At 35.6% G+C, this 17,946-nt stretch overlaps 2 protein-coding genes across 5 annotated transcripts; one reads left to right on the forward strand and one right to left on the reverse strand.

Annotated features, from left to right (window-relative positions):
• The first annotated feature begins 1,133 nt into the window (after positions 1 to 1,133).
• LOC110792853 (protein ROLLING AND ERECT LEAF 2-like) lies at positions 1,134 to 5,594 on the forward strand. Its single transcript, XM_056843010.1, has 4 exons — positions 1,134 to 3,158; positions 3,597 to 3,826; positions 4,032 to 4,255; positions 4,332 to 5,594. The coding sequence occupies exons 1-4, from the start codon at positions 2,072 to 2,074 to the stop codon at positions 5,203 to 5,205; spliced, it is 2,415 nt and encodes an 804-aa protein (XP_056698988.1). The 5' UTR covers positions 1,134 to 2,071; the 3' UTR covers positions 5,206 to 5,594.
• A 121-nt stretch (positions 5,595 to 5,715) lies between these two features.
• LOC110792852 (protein CHAPERONE-LIKE PROTEIN OF POR1, chloroplastic) lies at positions 5,716 to 10,059 on the reverse strand. 4 transcript variants are annotated; one of them, XM_021997674.2, is made up of 4 exons: positions 9,494 to 10,035; positions 7,599 to 7,956; positions 6,656 to 6,827; positions 5,716 to 6,107 (listed from the first exon to the last, which is right to left on the reverse strand). In XM_021997674.2, exons 1-4 carry the CDS (start codon positions 9,785 to 9,787, stop codon positions 5,951 to 5,953), a joined length of 981 nt encoding a protein of 326 aa, XP_021853366.1. In that variant the 5' UTR covers positions 9,788 to 10,035; the 3' UTR covers positions 5,716 to 5,950. The 4 variants fall into 4 exon arrangements, with proteins under 4 accessions (XP_021853366.1, XP_056698990.1, XP_056698991.1 ...); XM_056843012.1 differs by lacking the exon at positions 5,716 to 6,107 and adding an exon at positions 6,164 to 6,350 and having other exon boundaries at positions 9,494 to 10,036; XM_056843013.1 differs by lacking the exon at positions 5,716 to 6,107 and adding an exon at positions 6,338 to 6,380 and having other exon boundaries at positions 9,494 to 10,031.
• Positions 10,060 to 17,946: the final 7,887 nt, after the last annotated feature.

Consider the following 17,946-nt stretch of genomic DNA (forward strand, 5'->3'; position numbering starts at 1 on the left):
TGGCCTACACTCTTATGTAGTGCTACAGACGGACACTGATGTAGAAAAAATCCGATTACATATCCTCAATTATCACCCTTTAAGGCTTTAACCAAGGCTCGTTCGGTATCACTGTAGGTTTCTAGTTTTTGGTTTTTTGATTTTGAAAGTCATATGATTTAGATTGAATCATGAACTAAAAATTAGTCATACTTATAGCAATCATGTTGATTTTGAAAACTGACAACAAAAAACTGAAAACAACTTTTTGTGGTTTTCATAATTTGGTTTTTAGTTTTGTAAAAAACAAAAAACTGAAAACAAAAAACGATACCGAACAGGGCCTAAACTAATTGACATTCACAACAATTACTATATTGACATTCACACTGTAATACTCCATCACTCCTTACCTTCGTATTTGAAGAAGTTTCACATCAATTAAAAGTTCTTTGAATAGGAGGTTAGGAATAGGAAAATGTTTGGTTGACCCTAAGGGTTGACAACCCCTAAGATACATATAACATAAAATAATATATAAACATAATTAATTGGAGAGAGAAAGTGTTGTATGTAAAATTTCAATGCATTTGTAACTAATCAAAAATTAATATTAAAAGGGTTACCAACCCTTAGGTTACCCTATCATTCTCCGTAGGAATAGAAGGATATCATCATCTTTTTTAACTAACATTAAATTTCGATGCCTAGGAACAATTATATTCCCCTATTTTCGAGTATTACATTTACTTTCTTCAAGCAGAAGGTGGGTGACACTATCATACTCCTATAATTACATGTTTACAAACTTAAACCACCTTATTTATTAGCTTATTAAATACTCCGTACTCCGTAACCCATTTCTCAAAATTTTAAATAAAAAAGTAAAAATGTGAATTAAAATAATAATAAAAAAAATAGAAATGTACTGTACCACGAAAGCATAGTAAAGTACAGTAGCACCCATGAGCCAAAATCTAACCTCTCACACTCTGACTCTCTCACACTCTCTCTCTATCTCTATTCTATCTCAAGAGCTGTGACAACTTTTTGTCAGTGTTTTTGACTCCTCTTTTCTCACAAAAGTTCCATTGAGTGACCAGTCCAAAAATATGATCTTACATAGATATACATATACTTGCTTTCTCTACATTTCGTTGTGTTTGTTAGTACATCACATTACTCTATTTGTTGTTACATTATGTCAGCTTATCATACCTTATTCTGTTTATTTCTATACCATATCATAACTACTCTTACATACTGTAAACTACCAAGTTCTGATGGAATTTGGTGCATTAATGTCGCTAATAAAAATGAAAGTAGATGTTTAGAGTCATTTTTTGGTGCATTACTGCAGGCTAATAAGAAATGAAAGTATAGAGTAAAAATGTAGAATAGAACAAACAAGTAGGGAGTAAGTAACCAACAGAATTTGAAAAAAGAACACAACTCTTTCTCGAGCCCCTTGCCACCCTAACCGAGCTTTGATTCTTCCTGTCCTCTTTCTCTCTCTCTCTCTCTGTCTGTCACCCCCTATTCCTCCTACTTTCTCTCTCTTCTTTTCCCATCATCTTCTTCTTCTTCTCCTGTATTTCTGCCAAGTAAAAAGAAAGAGAGAAAGGAGAAAGAAATCCAACAAGACTTCAACTCTCTAAATATCCTCTGTTTTTTTTTTCTCTTCTTCTGTCATTTAAGTTTTTGTAAAGTTTTCTTCTTTTCTAATTTTAAAGCTTAGATTTTGACAGAAAACCCATTTTTATTTTTGCAAAATTAGGAAAGAAAAATGAGTTTTTGGAGAACTTTTACAAGAATGAGTTTGCTTCTCTTAAACCCCAGTTGAGTGAGAGAGAAAGACAAAAAGAAGAAAAACTCCATTTTTGGAAGAACCTCAGAAAACCCTAAAACTTTCATCTTTTTTACATTTTAATGATAAAAAGAAGAAAAAAAGGACTAAAATATGCTGCACATTCCTCCAAAATTCCACCTTTTTGATATTTTTTCCTCTCTTTTAAAACCATTAACCCACCATTGTTTTTGTTATTTTTTAAAAATTGAATTTGTGTAAATTAGCAGGAAAAAGAGAGTGAGGATGGGGTGTGTAGCATCAAAACTGGAGGAAGAAGAAGAGGTGGTTGCAATTTGTAGAGAGAGAAAGAAGTTGATGAAGTTAGCTGTAGAGAGAAGGTATGCATTAGCAGATGCACATTGTAGGTACTGTCATTCACTGTATGCAGTTTCAGCTGCCATTAAGCTGTTTGTAGCTAGACATTCAACACCTTCTTCACCATTTTTAATTACTTTCCCACCTCCAAATTGCTCTCCTTCATCCCCAAACCCTCCACCAGAAGCCGAAAAGGTAATCACAAACCCCATGTTTCTGCAGCAGAACCACCCTTGTCAGCCTACAACCACCACCCAAGAAGCTCTCCCCTGCTGTGAATCCCCCGTCTCTTCTTCGTCGTCTTCGGAGGAGAATGGGGGAGAAATGGAGGGGAGTGAGAGAAAGAGGAACGTTGAGACACAACATCAACATCAACATCAACATCAACAGCAACAGCAACAACAACAACAACAACAACAACAACAACAGCAGCAGCAGCAGCAACAACAGCAACAACCTTATGGATATTACTACATGAGCAATATGAGTATGCCAATGTCAATGTCCATGTCAATGCCACCACCAATGGGTTCCCCTCAGAGGGATTATGGTGCGTGGGATTTCTTCAACCCCTTTTACGGGGTAAGAACAGAGGTTGTTGGGGTTGGTGGTGACGACGGTTTGAGGGTGGTGAGGGAGGAAGAAGGGATACCTGAATTGGAAGAGGACGGAGGAGTGCAGGAAGATGGAGGGAGAAACCAAGGGAGTAACATGGTGAGCAATCACAATGTAGTTGAACAGAATGGTAGTTGCGGTGGCGGAAGCAATGTGGAGCATATGATGGGAGGTGGAGGTGGAGGTGGTGATGTTGTTCAGGGAATGGAAGGTGGTAATGTGAGAGAGAATGAAAAGGGACTAACAGTTATTGACACACCAGTTAGAGGGAGAGAATTATTGGATGCATTGAGAGATATTGAGGATCATTTCATCAGGGCTTATGATTCTGGCAAACAAGTTTCTAGAATGCTTGAAGCTAACAAAATGCATATGCAATCTGGTCTTGAGGAAATTAAAGGTAATTTCCTTAAGTTTATTTATTTAATTCAACTTGTTTGCATTATTTCAATACATAATTTGATGAATTATGATATGTGCTGATTTGTTAATTAGCTTGTAAATTATGATACATAATTGGATACTAATCCTTTGACATCATTTGCTGCAAATAAAATCTTCAATCATTTCGGATGACTTAGGTTTTTTATTTCCTCGACAAAAATAAAATAATAATAATTGCTGCAAATAAACCAGGGAAACCAGAAATATGAAAAATGGAGATTTGTGTTACCTTTGTTTATTCTGCAAGATGGTACCAGCTGCTTTAGAAGCATGTGAAGTTAAAGGACTGTTCTTTCTATAAACACACAATTTGATGATAACTTGGATGAATTCTGTAATATTTAAAGCACATTTGAATTTCAAAAGTATCTCACCTGGTTCCTGTACAATGCAGAAAACTCAACAAAACTGATTCAAGCTATTACATGGAATCGATCCAATACATTGCGGTCTTCATCTTGTAAAAGTTTAGTGGCTTCTTCAAGCTCTAAGAACTCCACCACTTCGTGGACTGAGTATAAGAATGATCTTTTCGACGACTATGGTGGTATGTCAGCTGGAAGCCATTCACTGACCCTAGGAAGGCTGTATGCTTGGGAAAAGAAGCTCTATGAGGAGGTCAAGGTAAACGACTCTGATTGGAGAATTTCCCTTAAAACACTTGCTAATTTATTAATTATCTTCATGTTTGATCTGGACTCACCCCAAGGTCATTGCTGCCATAAATTTCACTAGAAAGTTTAAACTATTCAATCAGTTTGGATTGTGATTTGTGACTTGTCAAGTTAATAGGATCAAGTGTAAACTGATGGTTGATGCTCTTAATTAGGCTGGCGATGATATAAGAAAGATGTATGAAAGAAAATGTGCACATTTGAGAAACAAAGATGCAAAAGGGGATGACTCATTATCTGTTGATAAGACCAGAGCATCTGTGAAAGATCTGTATTCCCGAATTTTGGTTGCCATAAGACGAGCTGAGTCTATCTCTGAGCAAATTCAGAAGCTTTCAGATGAAGAACTACAGCCACAGATCCTTGAACTGTTGCAAGGGTAAGAAAAACAGCACAAAAATATACTCATTTCAGTTGTGAATTTCTCACTTCTCTGCGTTCTTGTTGCTCTGCAGTTTGACTCAGTCATGGAAGATAATGATGGAATCCCATGAAACCCAGAATCACATCATCTTTGAAGTCAAGACTTTTGAGTGCCCAACATATGGAAAATTCTGCAATGACTCGCATCGGCTTGCTACCCTACAGCTTGAGGCAGAGATTCAGAATTGGAGGGAATGCTTCACAGAGTATGTTGCTGCTCAAAGATCTTATGTTGAGACTCTTCATGGATGGTTATCCAAGTTCATTATCCCAGAAGTTGAATTTGGTTCTAAAACAAAGAGTTTCAAACCACCACCATATCGAGCAAAAGGTCCTCCAATGTACATGATATGCCGTGATTGGCTAACTTCCATGGAAAACTTACCTGATAAGGCGGTTACAGTGGCAATGAAAAGTTTTGTAAGGGATGTAAGAGCGTTATGGGTTCAACAAGGGGAGGAACAAGAGCAGAAGAGAAAAGTTGACAAAATGGCTAAAGAACTAGAGAAGAAGATGATTGCATATCAGAAAGTCGAGGGGAGAATTCATGAGACTACTACTAAGCTTTTGGAGTATAAACCTTCAGAAACAGAGGCAGAGAGTCAAGAAGATGATACCCAACAACAACAACAACAACAACAACAACATGAAGCTGAATATTTATCAGAAAAGAAAGATGCATTGGACAATTTCAGAAAGCGATTGGAGTTTGAGAAGGAGAAACATCACAATTACATGGAAGAAACTCAAAGGATTACTTTGAATGGATTCCAAACTGGATTCTATTTGATTTTCGATTCCATGGTGCACTTCTCAAAGGCTTCACTGAAAATGTACAATGACTTGGTGAATGACGGGCAAAATTTGGACAAGGGTAACATAGAAGAAGGTTCCTATGCCAATTAGCACCTAAAGTAAAAATGGGGTGAAAAAGGCCTTGAGTATTTTAAGCAATCAAGGATTCTAGAGTCAGTTTGTACATTAGACTTGCAATGAAGCAGCTCGCTGAGGTGCAGGTTTAGAGTGATTATTAGTAGTTATTTGCCGTAGGATTGTTTTAGTTTTTATTGACAGGCGAAGGCGAAGGCGAAGGCGTGCCCACGATTTTGCTGTTAGACCAAAGAATTCCTGATGCTCACTACAGTCACATACATCTCTTGTGGCCTAGTAATTTTAGGTTGTTTGTAGAGCCAGGAATTTTTAGGTGGGCATTCTTTGTGTATCTTTGGCGTTTTAGTACAAATTGTCACCCATCACTATCTTAATTAAACAATGCAACCACCATTTATGTGACATGTTTATTCACATAAACATGATTCTAACATTTTGATGCACATACAATGATCTAACCCCAACTAAACACGAACAAACTCAAAACAAAAACTGAATCACACAAAATGGGACTACACACGAACCTAATAAAAAAGCGTAGACAATGTCAACCATTAAAAACTCATGTGAAAGCTAAAAACTGTTAAAATTGTTATTCTTAGAGACGGCTCAAGATTCAAAAGTCAAACTGAACTTTTCTTCTCAAGGATCATTCGGTTAATACATACATACATACATACATACATACATACATACATACATACTGAAATATGGAGTAGTTGACAAAAGGTTATTTCCAACAGCAAGGAGGCATTGGGAATCAAAACAGCAACAGAACAAGTTGAAGCGCTCCTTTTCTTACTGCCGGGTTCCCAAATACGGGAGTAATATTCAAGTGTGGGAGTAAAACTTTTGATTCACCCAAAGCTTCAAAGTTCATGGAAAGATTGAAGTTGGTCAGACGGCACTTGGTTTTCCTAGGAATGAGAGGGTCAAAGTTCACATGACTAAGTTGGGTAATCAAGAAACAGCATTTGCAACAAAACAGTTATCCCAAAGCAGAGGAAGCATCTTTTTTTTTTTCCTTTCTTTTTTCTGGGATGGAGAATAACAGAATCACCACACAACAAACTCCAAGTAAACAATCTACATATATAACGCCTGATGGACCTCGAATAACCGGCAAGTTTCGGCTCGGCAGTGTACATGGTGATGGTGAACTTCATTTTTCAACAGTGTTATGACCAGAACTTGAAAGTCAATAGATGGATGTGTTATAACTCAATATGTCAGACTTTTCATGCACAACAGAAGTACTCTGTAATCTGTATGCAGTGATTAAGAAATGCATAGTATTTACTTTTAAATAATGTATAAATTTCTGCTACATTTCATTTTTGTACATACCATGATAACATGAGCTACACATCCTAATAATGCAAGGATATGATCAAGCAAAAAGGATAAAACTAAGAGTCTGTAATTATAGACTGCAAGACATAATTACAACTTTGTTAGAGCCTACCTAAGATATAGAGAGACCAAAAACTGAGACAGGATGATAAATTCACTGATAACTGCTGCAGGAGAGTGCAGACCGAGAAACGGAACAATATCTACCTGGAGCCAGTTTTCGACAGCAGAACCAACAACTGCCCCAGCAACAAGTCCACCAGCGGTTATCAGAGTTGCTTTCCCTGAAAACACCAACTTCAATCAATATCTATAACCACACATGAAATCAGAATGCGTGACAGAAACAGTTAAAAATTAGTACGAGTACATAACAACGTGGTTAATACATTCCCAGACAACTTCGATACTGTAAATTATAATTACTCTTGGTCGTGTCTAGCTAACTTCCTGCAATGGTGCCCTTTAACTTATGTTTAACTACATATGTTCATTAAAGATATTTAGGATACTTTGCCCTTGTTAATTCCCCAATTATCCCTCAGTAGCCTGACAAATAGGCTGCTTCTTCGTGATACCCAATCCAAAAACAACAAATGCTTTAGGAACAACATACTGGTAACTGGGTTTAACCGGAAAGATGTGGGCCAGGTTTCCCAACATCAATTTCCTATTTTTCTTCCGTTCTTTCTTTTTAGGGACGGGGTTGGGGTAATACAAGATCAATACAAAATTTCCCCTTAATACAGACAAACCGGAATCATGATAGGTAAATTCTTCATGGTACGAACTGTGTTAGAAGTTGACAGTAACAATCAAGAAACAACCCAAATGACGTACAATTATCTATTGATCATTCTGTACAATTATGCAGAAACAGGTGACTTTAGGTCTTAAGTCTTAACCTCCAGACGCAGACGGATCTTTGAAAAAAATATGATGTCTGATTTTCAAAAGAATGAATATATGTATCCAAATCCCAGTTCCATTCTTGCAGAAGAGTAAACCAGCAATATAAATAAAGACATAGATTTAACAATCACAGTGTGGCATACCTAGTTTCACATTCTTTTTCGTCATGAAGTATAGGGATGCTCCAAAACTGGTGGCTAGGATAAATCCCGGAACATCCGCTCCAGCCACCGCTCCTGCAGATGAAGAAGCTCCATTGATATAAGTCAAAACCATCATTGCACCATAAACACCAGCTTGTAGTCCAAGGTCTGATGCAGCTGGTGTTTCAACCATAACAGAAGAACTTTTCATTGATGACTGCAGCCACTGAGGCATCGTTCCCATGCTAGGAGAGTTAGCAGGTTTGACATCGGCAAAACGAACACTGCTGTTCACGACTTTTCCAGCTCGGCGCTGTGTTAAGCTCTGCATGAGCAACATATCATATGCAGCTTCTACCTGAAAACAATTATGGATGGAAAAAAAAAAAGACATAAGCTACGGCCTTGATCTTTTCAGGTGAATAAATTAGAATAAGTTCAGACAAGTTTCAGAGAAAACAAGTTAAACTGAGTTAAGATAAGGGCTACCAAGTTTCACAACTAAAAAGATGAACTCTAGATAAGAGGTTTTCATGTGAAAAAATGAAGCCTAAATGACTAGGAGAAGCAATATAGAGGAATGTTGATCATGACTATAGTGCTGAATCTCTGCCAATGACAGCACAAGTCACTCAGGTGGCTGGGGAAGTGAATGGAGAGAGATTACGGTGTTTTGCTTCAATTCTATGGCAACAGAATTAAGAAAATCTAACACAGATAAACCAAACTATTGTTGGTGCAAAACAATTTAAACCCCATTATAGAAATATACAATAATAATTCGAACTTCTTTATTGGGTTTATCTGAATTAAATTTTGAAAATTCCTAGAATCAAAACCCAAACAATGAGTGGAATCACCTTAAAGTACAAATCCATTTGCTATCTCATTAGTGCAGGAGAAACATCTTTAAAATTCATCGCTATCTCACAAATTATTGCGGGGTAGCTCAAAAGCCAGAATTACCCGCATAAATACAATTCTATTATTTTGTTTTCCATCATCATCATCTTTTAAGCACCTGTTTCTCTATTAATTAGTTTGCAAAATACCCTCCAATCTTCAAGCTGAAACCACAAATTGCAACATGTTGCATTTCTTAGCCACATCAAGGTCATCAACTAAATTTGGTTCGGTAAGGAAATCTTCCAGCCAAACGAGAAAAACAAAGATCACGTATGTAAAGCAATCACCAGCAATGAGCCAATGACCATATAGCAAACTACTTTAGCACTTTAGCAACGAACTCTGGAATCATTATCACGAAACTACGAAATCAAGCATACTTTCAAGCTCCGTAGAGAACCGATCAAAATCTAGTCATTCCCATCTTAGTATTATCCAAATCAATCTTGCCTCAATTCATATTACACCCTCGGAACCATAACTAATCCAATACATAATGAATTAACAGATTTTCTGCCTCCTTCAAAAAAACAGATTGTCTTCCACAATTAGCTGCAAGGATCAAAACCCAATTACAACCACACACTCCACACTTCTACAAAAATGAACTTTAGTCCAATCACTAATTCACTATACTATATGAGAGTGGATGTCTACATGTCAATTTGTCAAGTAATTTAGTTGGTTAAAGTCTCATGAGGTGTTATTCTGATATCAAAATCTCTTCTACATCACTGGCCTATATTCCATGTGGCTCCTTATACACTAACTATACTATCATTGAAAATAATCACATGTAATACAATTGAAACCAACTATTAACTATAATCAGCATCATACTATCAGAAGAAACTTAATCCCATCATTAAAAAAATCAATCATGGATAAATCTAAACACCCAAATCAATAATTAAACAAATAAGAACAAAAATTTAACCAAAAAAAAAAAAAATAGTAAAAAGGTGCTGAAAATTTTACACTTGTTAAACCTGAGCAATAATTTGAGGGTCATCATTACAAGAAGCTATGATTGATTTCTTGGCACGCAAAATTTCATCAAACGAAGCCCCTTCCGACACACCCAGGAGCTTCAAAGCGTTCTCCACCGACATCCCAAACGGCGCCGAATCGTCCGCCCTTGACCCAGCCCGGACCACGGTGGCGGGCGGAAATGTACGCCGGGAGGGTATAGAGACAGCCCAACAACGCCTGGGCCAACTGGGTTGGGCTGTGGCCCGATGAAATCCGGGGCTAGTGGGCCGCACGGAGAGAGAAGCTGACATTTTCGTATGTGGGTGTTTTTGGCCAGAGAAATTTTGTGAGGCTATGAATAAATTTTATTTATTTGTTTATACAGATACAGTATAAAGGGGATGAAGAATCTAATAGGATAACTGGGATTTGATTGAAAAGGGAAAACAATGTTGTTTTTTTGTTGGATTTTGTTGATTTGTTGAGTTGAGTGTTGTGAGAGGATTCTGCTATACAAGTGTTTATGTGTAAATGTGTAATGTACTAATGTGTGTGAGAGAAAAAGATAGAGTGAAATGGTGGTCTGTTTCAGATTACGGAGTACTTGTGGACCAACAAATGAAGAAATGGATTTATCTAGGCGATAATAATAATAATAACAAAATAATAATCACACATTCTTATTTTAAGGGTTGTACGATAAATATTGTACGAGTAAAAATTAACTCAAAAGGATTAAAAGTAAAACTTATTTTATATATAGTTATCTATTTTTTAGTGATAAATTTTTTATTTTAGTAAAACTTATTTCTTCAAAAATCACTGATAATGTATAAAATTAATCATTTAAACCTTTAAAATGTTTATCTATCAACTTTTTTTACTAATATAAAAGTTAATCAAAACTAGGTTAAAGTTACAAAAAAAAATGGGTAAAAGTTATTTTGGTGTACAATAAATTTATTGTACACCTTGTGCGCGCAAGACCTTTTGAATAATAATAACAAAAGATAAAATCTTTGGTTCAGGTAGCCGATCCTATCCTATTGAGAGATACCTGCTTAATTAAGCTATGATCATATTGAGTAAGAGATAAAGTTTTTGTTTATGTAGTCGATTCTGTAATACCCCTAATATAATATTGGCATGAAATATATATTTTTAAATAGTAAGTTTTTGTTGAATTTATTTTAAAAGTAAGAGTGTCAAAGTATTAAAAACATTAAGTTTCGGGACGAAACTTCTTTTAGGGAGGATAGATTGTAATACCCTGTATTTTTATAACTTTAAGTTTCGGGACTTTTAAGGGGAATAGATTGTAATATCCCAATATTTTATAATTTCGTATAATATATTTTATAGTCAAAATATAATTATATCCGTTTTTAGCTAGTCCCTTTTAATATTTTCAGAAATTTAAAAACGCTATTTTAAAATTAGTAGGACTCTTATTACGAGCACCTATATATAGCCCTTTAAACCTAATTATTTTATGTAAACCTTGTGCAGCCGTAATTTCACCCTAGCTAACAAATCCTCTTCATTCATTATATATTAGTTGCGTATTACCTCACATCTAACCCAAATATCTTTAGCAACCATTGATTTTCATCATACTGATCTATCATATTGATTATTTGGTTATCAAAAGCATACAAGAAAATTTGAGCACACTGTCACCGTAAGATGATCATCTCGCTACCCCGCACGCACCTGAGTGCGTGTGTTCATTGCGTACATTATCGTATATTAATTTCGGGAAGGTACGTAATCACGCACACTTAGTCTCTTTAAATTATTCGTAATTAAGTATTGATTATTATATATATAATCATGTATAGGTCTTTGGAGTTGTTTGTTATATATAGTATAAATTTTATGTCTAATTATAAGTGAATAATGTAATAACGTGTATTAGATAAATGCTCAACTCATGGATAATATTGTTGAGTTAGATTTCTTATTATATTAATCACTATTATTTTGTATATGTGTAGATATCTAAGGGTCTAATTTATTTGTGGATTGATATTGAAATTTGGATTGGGTCAATCTATATATTCTAGAGTTTTAGATCGTTATAGTGTTTCTTGGCTTTATTAATTAATAGTTAGTAATCACACTTAGTCTCTTCTAATTGTTCGTGTATATTATTAATTGTAATCACACGCACCTAGTCTATTTAGTTATTTATATATATATATATTAATTACTGAGTTATTTATATATATTAATTATTATGTGTACTCTCGTAATGTTAGAAGTTGTTACATATATTATATGTGAAGTTTGCTTAATTGATTTATCAATGAGATCTTTGTACATGACTTAGATTATTTTGCCTTTGATATATGCTTATATGGGTTACAACTGCATTGTTTATATGTTAACTTCTAATACTTGATAAAGTGAATTAGCATAGTAGCCGTATAAGATTGAGACTGTAATGCTACAAGTGTTTTATATTGTACCATACGTCTAATTCTATTAGTCTGCGAGCTTAACGCTATACAACATTATTTTTATGGAAGTTTAGATTAATCATTTTGGGATGATAATTGATCATCTTGTAGTACAATTTCTCTTAAGATAATATATGAATCGGTTGGAAAGCACATTGTGCTTTATTATTTTGTCGGGGCTAACTAGCACGACCTAGGCTTATTCTACTCCTTTGAGTTAAAAACACTCACTGGGGGGTGTGCACACTTAAAGACTAAGACCTGTTTGGTGGTTACATCCAATAGTCCAATACTATTGGGTGGTGGACTAGATTCACATTTTTCTGGTGGTTACATCCAATAGTTTAATATATACTAATGGGTGGTGGACGCGATCCACATCTCTCTGGTGGTTACATCCAATAGTTCAATATATACTATTGGGTGGTGGACTCGATCCACATTACTCAAATGGTGAACTTATAAGAAATTAAAAATAAACCCTTGTTACTTATGGTTATATGTACTAGTTTTATAAGAATTGTTTATCAATTTGTACTTATGTGTTTGTTAAATTATTATTATTATTATTATTATTATTATTATTATTATTATTATTATTATTATTATTGTTATATGTCTGGTTATTCAATAAGCGTTGATTACTCAGCTTTTGCTGACGTGTGTGTTTATTTGTTATGTGTGTTTGCGGCCATGTCTTTTTCTTATGGTGGCCCTGCGACGATCCTTTTGGAATTTGTCCACTATGGTGAGCAGTCAAGATTGACTGGAGCAGATCGATCGTGAAAGATGCAATTACAAGTTGAAGGAGTTCAATATTATCGTTTAGTCTTGTATGACCGTTTAATACTTTTAGTTTAAATAGACCACCTAGTAATCGAGTTGTAATAGTTTGAGTATTGTAAGCCTTAGCACTTGACAATGTGATCAAGTGTGGCGGTGATACCTCCGATTTAGGTGTAAGCTTCCGCAAATTTATTATAAAGTCTTTTATATTCTTATTTATTTCTAGTTAGTAAATTGGGGGTGTTACAGATTCTATCCTATTGAGATACTGGTTTTTACATAGTCGTACTTAAGCTCATTTTGGTAAGGTGTAAAAGGTTTTATGGAAAACAATTTTTTCCATTTTACGTTGTTTAGTTTGGAAAGGGATAAAAAACAATTGTCCATAACCTCATCAAAGTTGGAAAAACTTTTTCCATTTGAAAGAGAGGAAAACCTATTTTCCACCTTTATTCCCTTCCTCCCGCCCCCTCTCCCTTTTTCCCCTCAATCTTCACAATCTTCTCATATTTTCTTTTAAAGAACTAAACAAAGTAAAACTAACTTGTATTTGTGTTTTCCTTTGAAAATATTTTTCATAAAAATTATGCTGAAAATATTTTACGTCAAACTAAACAGAGCGTTAGTTGTAATTTTATTTCTTGTGCTTTTATGTGATTAGAAAGAATCCAGGTTGCTTAATTAAGTAGAACTAGTCTACAAAAAATGAGGACAAGGTTTGCTTTGAAGTGAAGGCTGAAATAACTCCATATGGAAGGTTTGCAATCATTCTATTTGAACTTTTGAAGAATGAAGGGTATAATAGTAATAGACTTTTTTTGAATTGGAGGGTATTTTGGAATTTTATATTGAGAGGGGAGCATTTTGGATTTTTTATTTATGACGTGGGGACATTTTTGGGAGAATATTTATCATGGTGAATAAAAAATTTAAAATCGATGGTTTTGGATTTTTGGGCATTTTGTTAAACAACTTGGTACATAAACCAATTTAAAAGGGTATGTTTACAAACTCTTGACCAATCTCTTTGAATCAATCTAGAAGTCTTTTTTATACAATTGTGCAAGTTCGTGTGTGATGTATTATTATCACAAAGGGTCATGAAGAAGTACTTGTATCATTAATATTTTACTACACTTAATTATGTTTTTTACCGGTAATATTTAATCGATCCTTAAATGTATATACATATACAGATCTACCCCGTAGCTTTTTCATAGAAGGGGGAAAATGTGACTATGCCTTTTTATATTTCTTACTTTTTAACGGGTCAATTCTCAAGCCGACCTACTTATATGTTACGTTTAGCACATCAATATCAAAATATTGAATCCGTCGTTATTGGAGAGCCTGATTTAAACATCATACGTGCTCATCCGGTAAATATTGTCAATCTTAAAGCAGTGGCGGAGCCACGCGGGTGCAAAGGACTCCAACGACCCCCCAAAGGAAAATTTGAAAAAAAAAAAAAACACTTATAGCTGAGAGCTAAGAGACCTGTTATAATCTAGAATAAGCCTAAGAGACCAATGTTTAGGAACAAAGGGTCTCTTATAGTTTTGAATAACACATCCACTTCCAAATTCAATTAAAATAAAAGAGATAAGTTATCTAAATACCCACTCTTTTAAATTAAGTTATTCTTTTCTCCGGACGTACGAAACCCATAGAAAATAATTGTAAAATTTTTGTAGGTATTTTATTGTAATATGAATATTTATTAATTTTACGACGATACAATTTATTTTCGTATATATTGTGTGGTGAAAAATCACCAGGCACAGCACTCTAAAATTTTTGGATACGCCATTGCCGACACCCTGAAATAAAAATCATGCCTCCGCCACTGTCTTATACTCTGTTTGGTTTGGTGTAAAACGTTTTCAGTACAAAATGGTTTTCCATGAAAAACAAATTTCAAGTGAAACACAATTCCAAACTAGTTTTCTTTTGTTTGATTCCTTAAAAGAAAATGATAGAAAGTTTGATGGGAAGAAGGGAGAGGGAGGTAAAGAGGGAAGGAGGAAATGTGGAAAAGTGGTTTTACTCTCTTTTAAATGTAAAAACTTTTTCCACCTTGAAGGAGTTATGGAAAATTAATTTTCATCATTTGACAAACCAAACAACGTAAAATGATTGTAAATAGGAAAATCGTTTTCCACAAAAACGTTTTACACCCTACCAAACAGAGCCTTAAAGTCTAATGAATTATACGTTACTCGCTCTGTATTTATTTAAGGGATACACTTGCCTTTTCCGGCCGTATTTATTTAAGAGATACACTTGCCACTTTTAGTAACTTATCAACCCCACCATCTAATTAAATAATCTATCTACACCCCACCATCAGTCCATCACCCCCTACCCCCTAAAGTAATATGATCCCCACTTGTTTTACTTATTAAAATATCTACCTAATCCCACTTGTTTTATTACTTTATTTCATTCAATTTTTCTTCTTAATACCCGTGTCCGGCCAAGTGTATCTCTTAAATAAATACGGAGAGAGTACTAGTGAGTAGTGAGCACGGTGTAGGAACTATGACTAATAAGAACAATAATTAGAACAAGCTTATCTGTAACAATGTCGTGGCGTGACACCAATCACTGCCCTAAAGTCGAATTTGCCCCGCTAAGTACACGCGGACTCGTAGCAACCGACCCCCAGGGATACACGACTCCAATCCTTCGGTGTACGACGAAGAACTAGATTGAGAACACCCTTAAGCAATGCCCAGAACAATGGAGGTTTTGTGTTTTTATTTCGGAGAAGAGGAAAAGGTTTATAGAGAGGTTTTTGGAAAACTGTAACAGCCATAAACGGCTAGTGGAGCCGTTACCGGAGTAATGGGGAACTGCAACAGTTATAAAACGGCTAGTGGGGTTAATGGAGCAGTTTCCAGAGTTAGTGGGTTGATTAAGTCTCCTGACTTAATCAAACCGCCCTTGACCAAAAAGAATAACCCGGTCCACAAAACCCACCCCACGCCCGCGAACCGCATTCGCCAAGTACCAAGGCCCAAGGTCCACGGCCCTCGCCCGAGCCCGGCCCGGCGCGCGCGCGTGTGTGTGTTGTGACCACCCATGCCACTCTCAAGCACTCTTAAACAAATGATTAAAGGGTAGTGCAATATATAAAGAAGGTAGTATGTGGGTTTTTTTATCAATGTGGGACAATTGGTTTTTCATTCTTTTGAAGCATTCCTTTTTGGAGGAACTAACTCCAACATTCCCCCACATGATTCAAAAGAAGGACGGCTTTGGTAATGGAAGATGCTCTGGGCAAGGGATACTTAGTTTTGCAAGTATCAATGTCTTGTGGACTTGAATTGATACCTAGTGCATACTAGTATGTCATACAGCCATATAAGGTGGATTTATCCTTGAACCCTGCATGGGGATTGTAGTAACACAACAGCGCACCAAACTTTTCTCAAAACAAGTAGTGTTCTCGCGAACTTTAATAGTCAGTGCCCCACAAGTTCCTGGTATTTCATGAACGCTCTAGAGGTCCTAAGCCAAGGGACCTCATAGGGGGTTGGGCGTAGCCCCCACATTCACATAGGTAAGTTCATCAGGTTTATACTGTCATAAACCACCTCAATAGGCTATGAACTTATTAAGAGCTTTGGCTCATCCTTACTCATTTGACAGTAAGACAAAATACTACATCACTTTATTAATAGGAATGGTAGTAGTATACAAAACGCGAGTTCTTTTGTGACTTAGTTTGACCCATTGAACTTAGATTTCTCCAAGATGGGTATCCATCACAATTCACTCCTCAATAGGCTTTAAACCCATTCCTTGTGCTGACTCATGCACCATTTTCTTACAAAGGCCTTTGGTGAGAGGATCTGCAATATTCCTCTCCGACTTTACATACTCAAGTGATATCACATTATTTCTGATCAGATCTCTAACAATTGCATGCCTCACGCGAATGCGCCTCCTTTTTCCATTATAGGATTGATTGTTCGCTACCCCAATTGCAGCTTGTGAGTCACAATGCATGGACACTGATGGAGTTGGCTTTCCCCACAATGGTATGTCAGCTAGCAGGCTCCTTAGCCACTCGGCTTCTTGACCTGCCAATTCTAAAGCAATAAACTCAGATTCCATTGTAGATTTAGCAATACAAGTTTGTTTAGATGATTTCCATGAAATAGCACCACTAACAAGAGTGAAAACATAGCCACTAGTAGAATGAATCTCATCATTATCTGACACCCAATTAGCATCGCAATATCCTTCTAAAACACATGGTGTCCTATGATAGTGCAAACCCCAATTGATAGTGCCTTTCAAGTACCTCAATAGTCTTATTAAAGCATTCCAATGATCACGATTAGGACTATGAGTATACCTACTCAATCTACTAACAGCATATGCAATATCTGGTCTAGTATAATTCATTAAAAACATCACACTTCCAATGATCTTGGCATATTGTTCCTGAGACACACTATCACCTTTATTTTTCTTCAAAGTAATATTAGAATCATATGGGGTTTTCGCAGGTGTACAATCAAATTGATTAAATTTCTTTAAAATTTTCTCAACATAATGAGATTGGTTTAAAGACAGCCCATATGAAGTTCTAATAATTTTTATGCCAAGAATAACATCCGCCTCTCCCAAATCCTTCATTTCAAAACAAGAATTTAAGAAGGCCTTAGTTGCATTAACAACATCTATATTGGTTCCAAAAATTAACATATCATCCACATATAGACATATGATCACACAACCAAACTTGTCAAGTATAGAATACACACAAGCATCAGAATCATTAACACAAAAACCATCAGAAATAATAGTTTGATGAAACTTGTCATACCATTGCTTAGGTGCTTGTTTTAGATCGTATAACGATCTAATGAGTTTACATACCTTGTTTTCCTGTCCAGGAGCAATACATCCTTGTGGTTGCTTCATGTAAATCTCCTCTTTCAAATCACCATTCAAAAAAGCAGTTTTCACATCCATTTGATGCACAATAAGATCATGAATAGATGCAAGTGCAATTAAAGCTCTAATGGTAGCAACCTTTGTCACAGGAGAATAGGTATCAAAGAAATCTAGACCTTTCTTTTGATGATGACCACCAACTACTAATCTAGCTTTAAACTTGATCAAATTTCCATTAGTATCCTCTTTCTTTGTAAAAATCCACTTACTTCCTAAAGCTTTACAACCCCTAGGAAGTTCAGTCAAAACCC

Source organism: Spinacia oleracea, chromosome 4 (genome assembly GCF_020520425.1).
Source record: "Spinacia oleracea cultivar Varoflay chromosome 4, BTI_SOV_V1, whole genome shotgun sequence".
Lineage (NCBI taxonomy): Eukaryota > Viridiplantae > Streptophyta > Magnoliopsida > Caryophyllales > Amaranthaceae > Spinacia > Spinacia oleracea.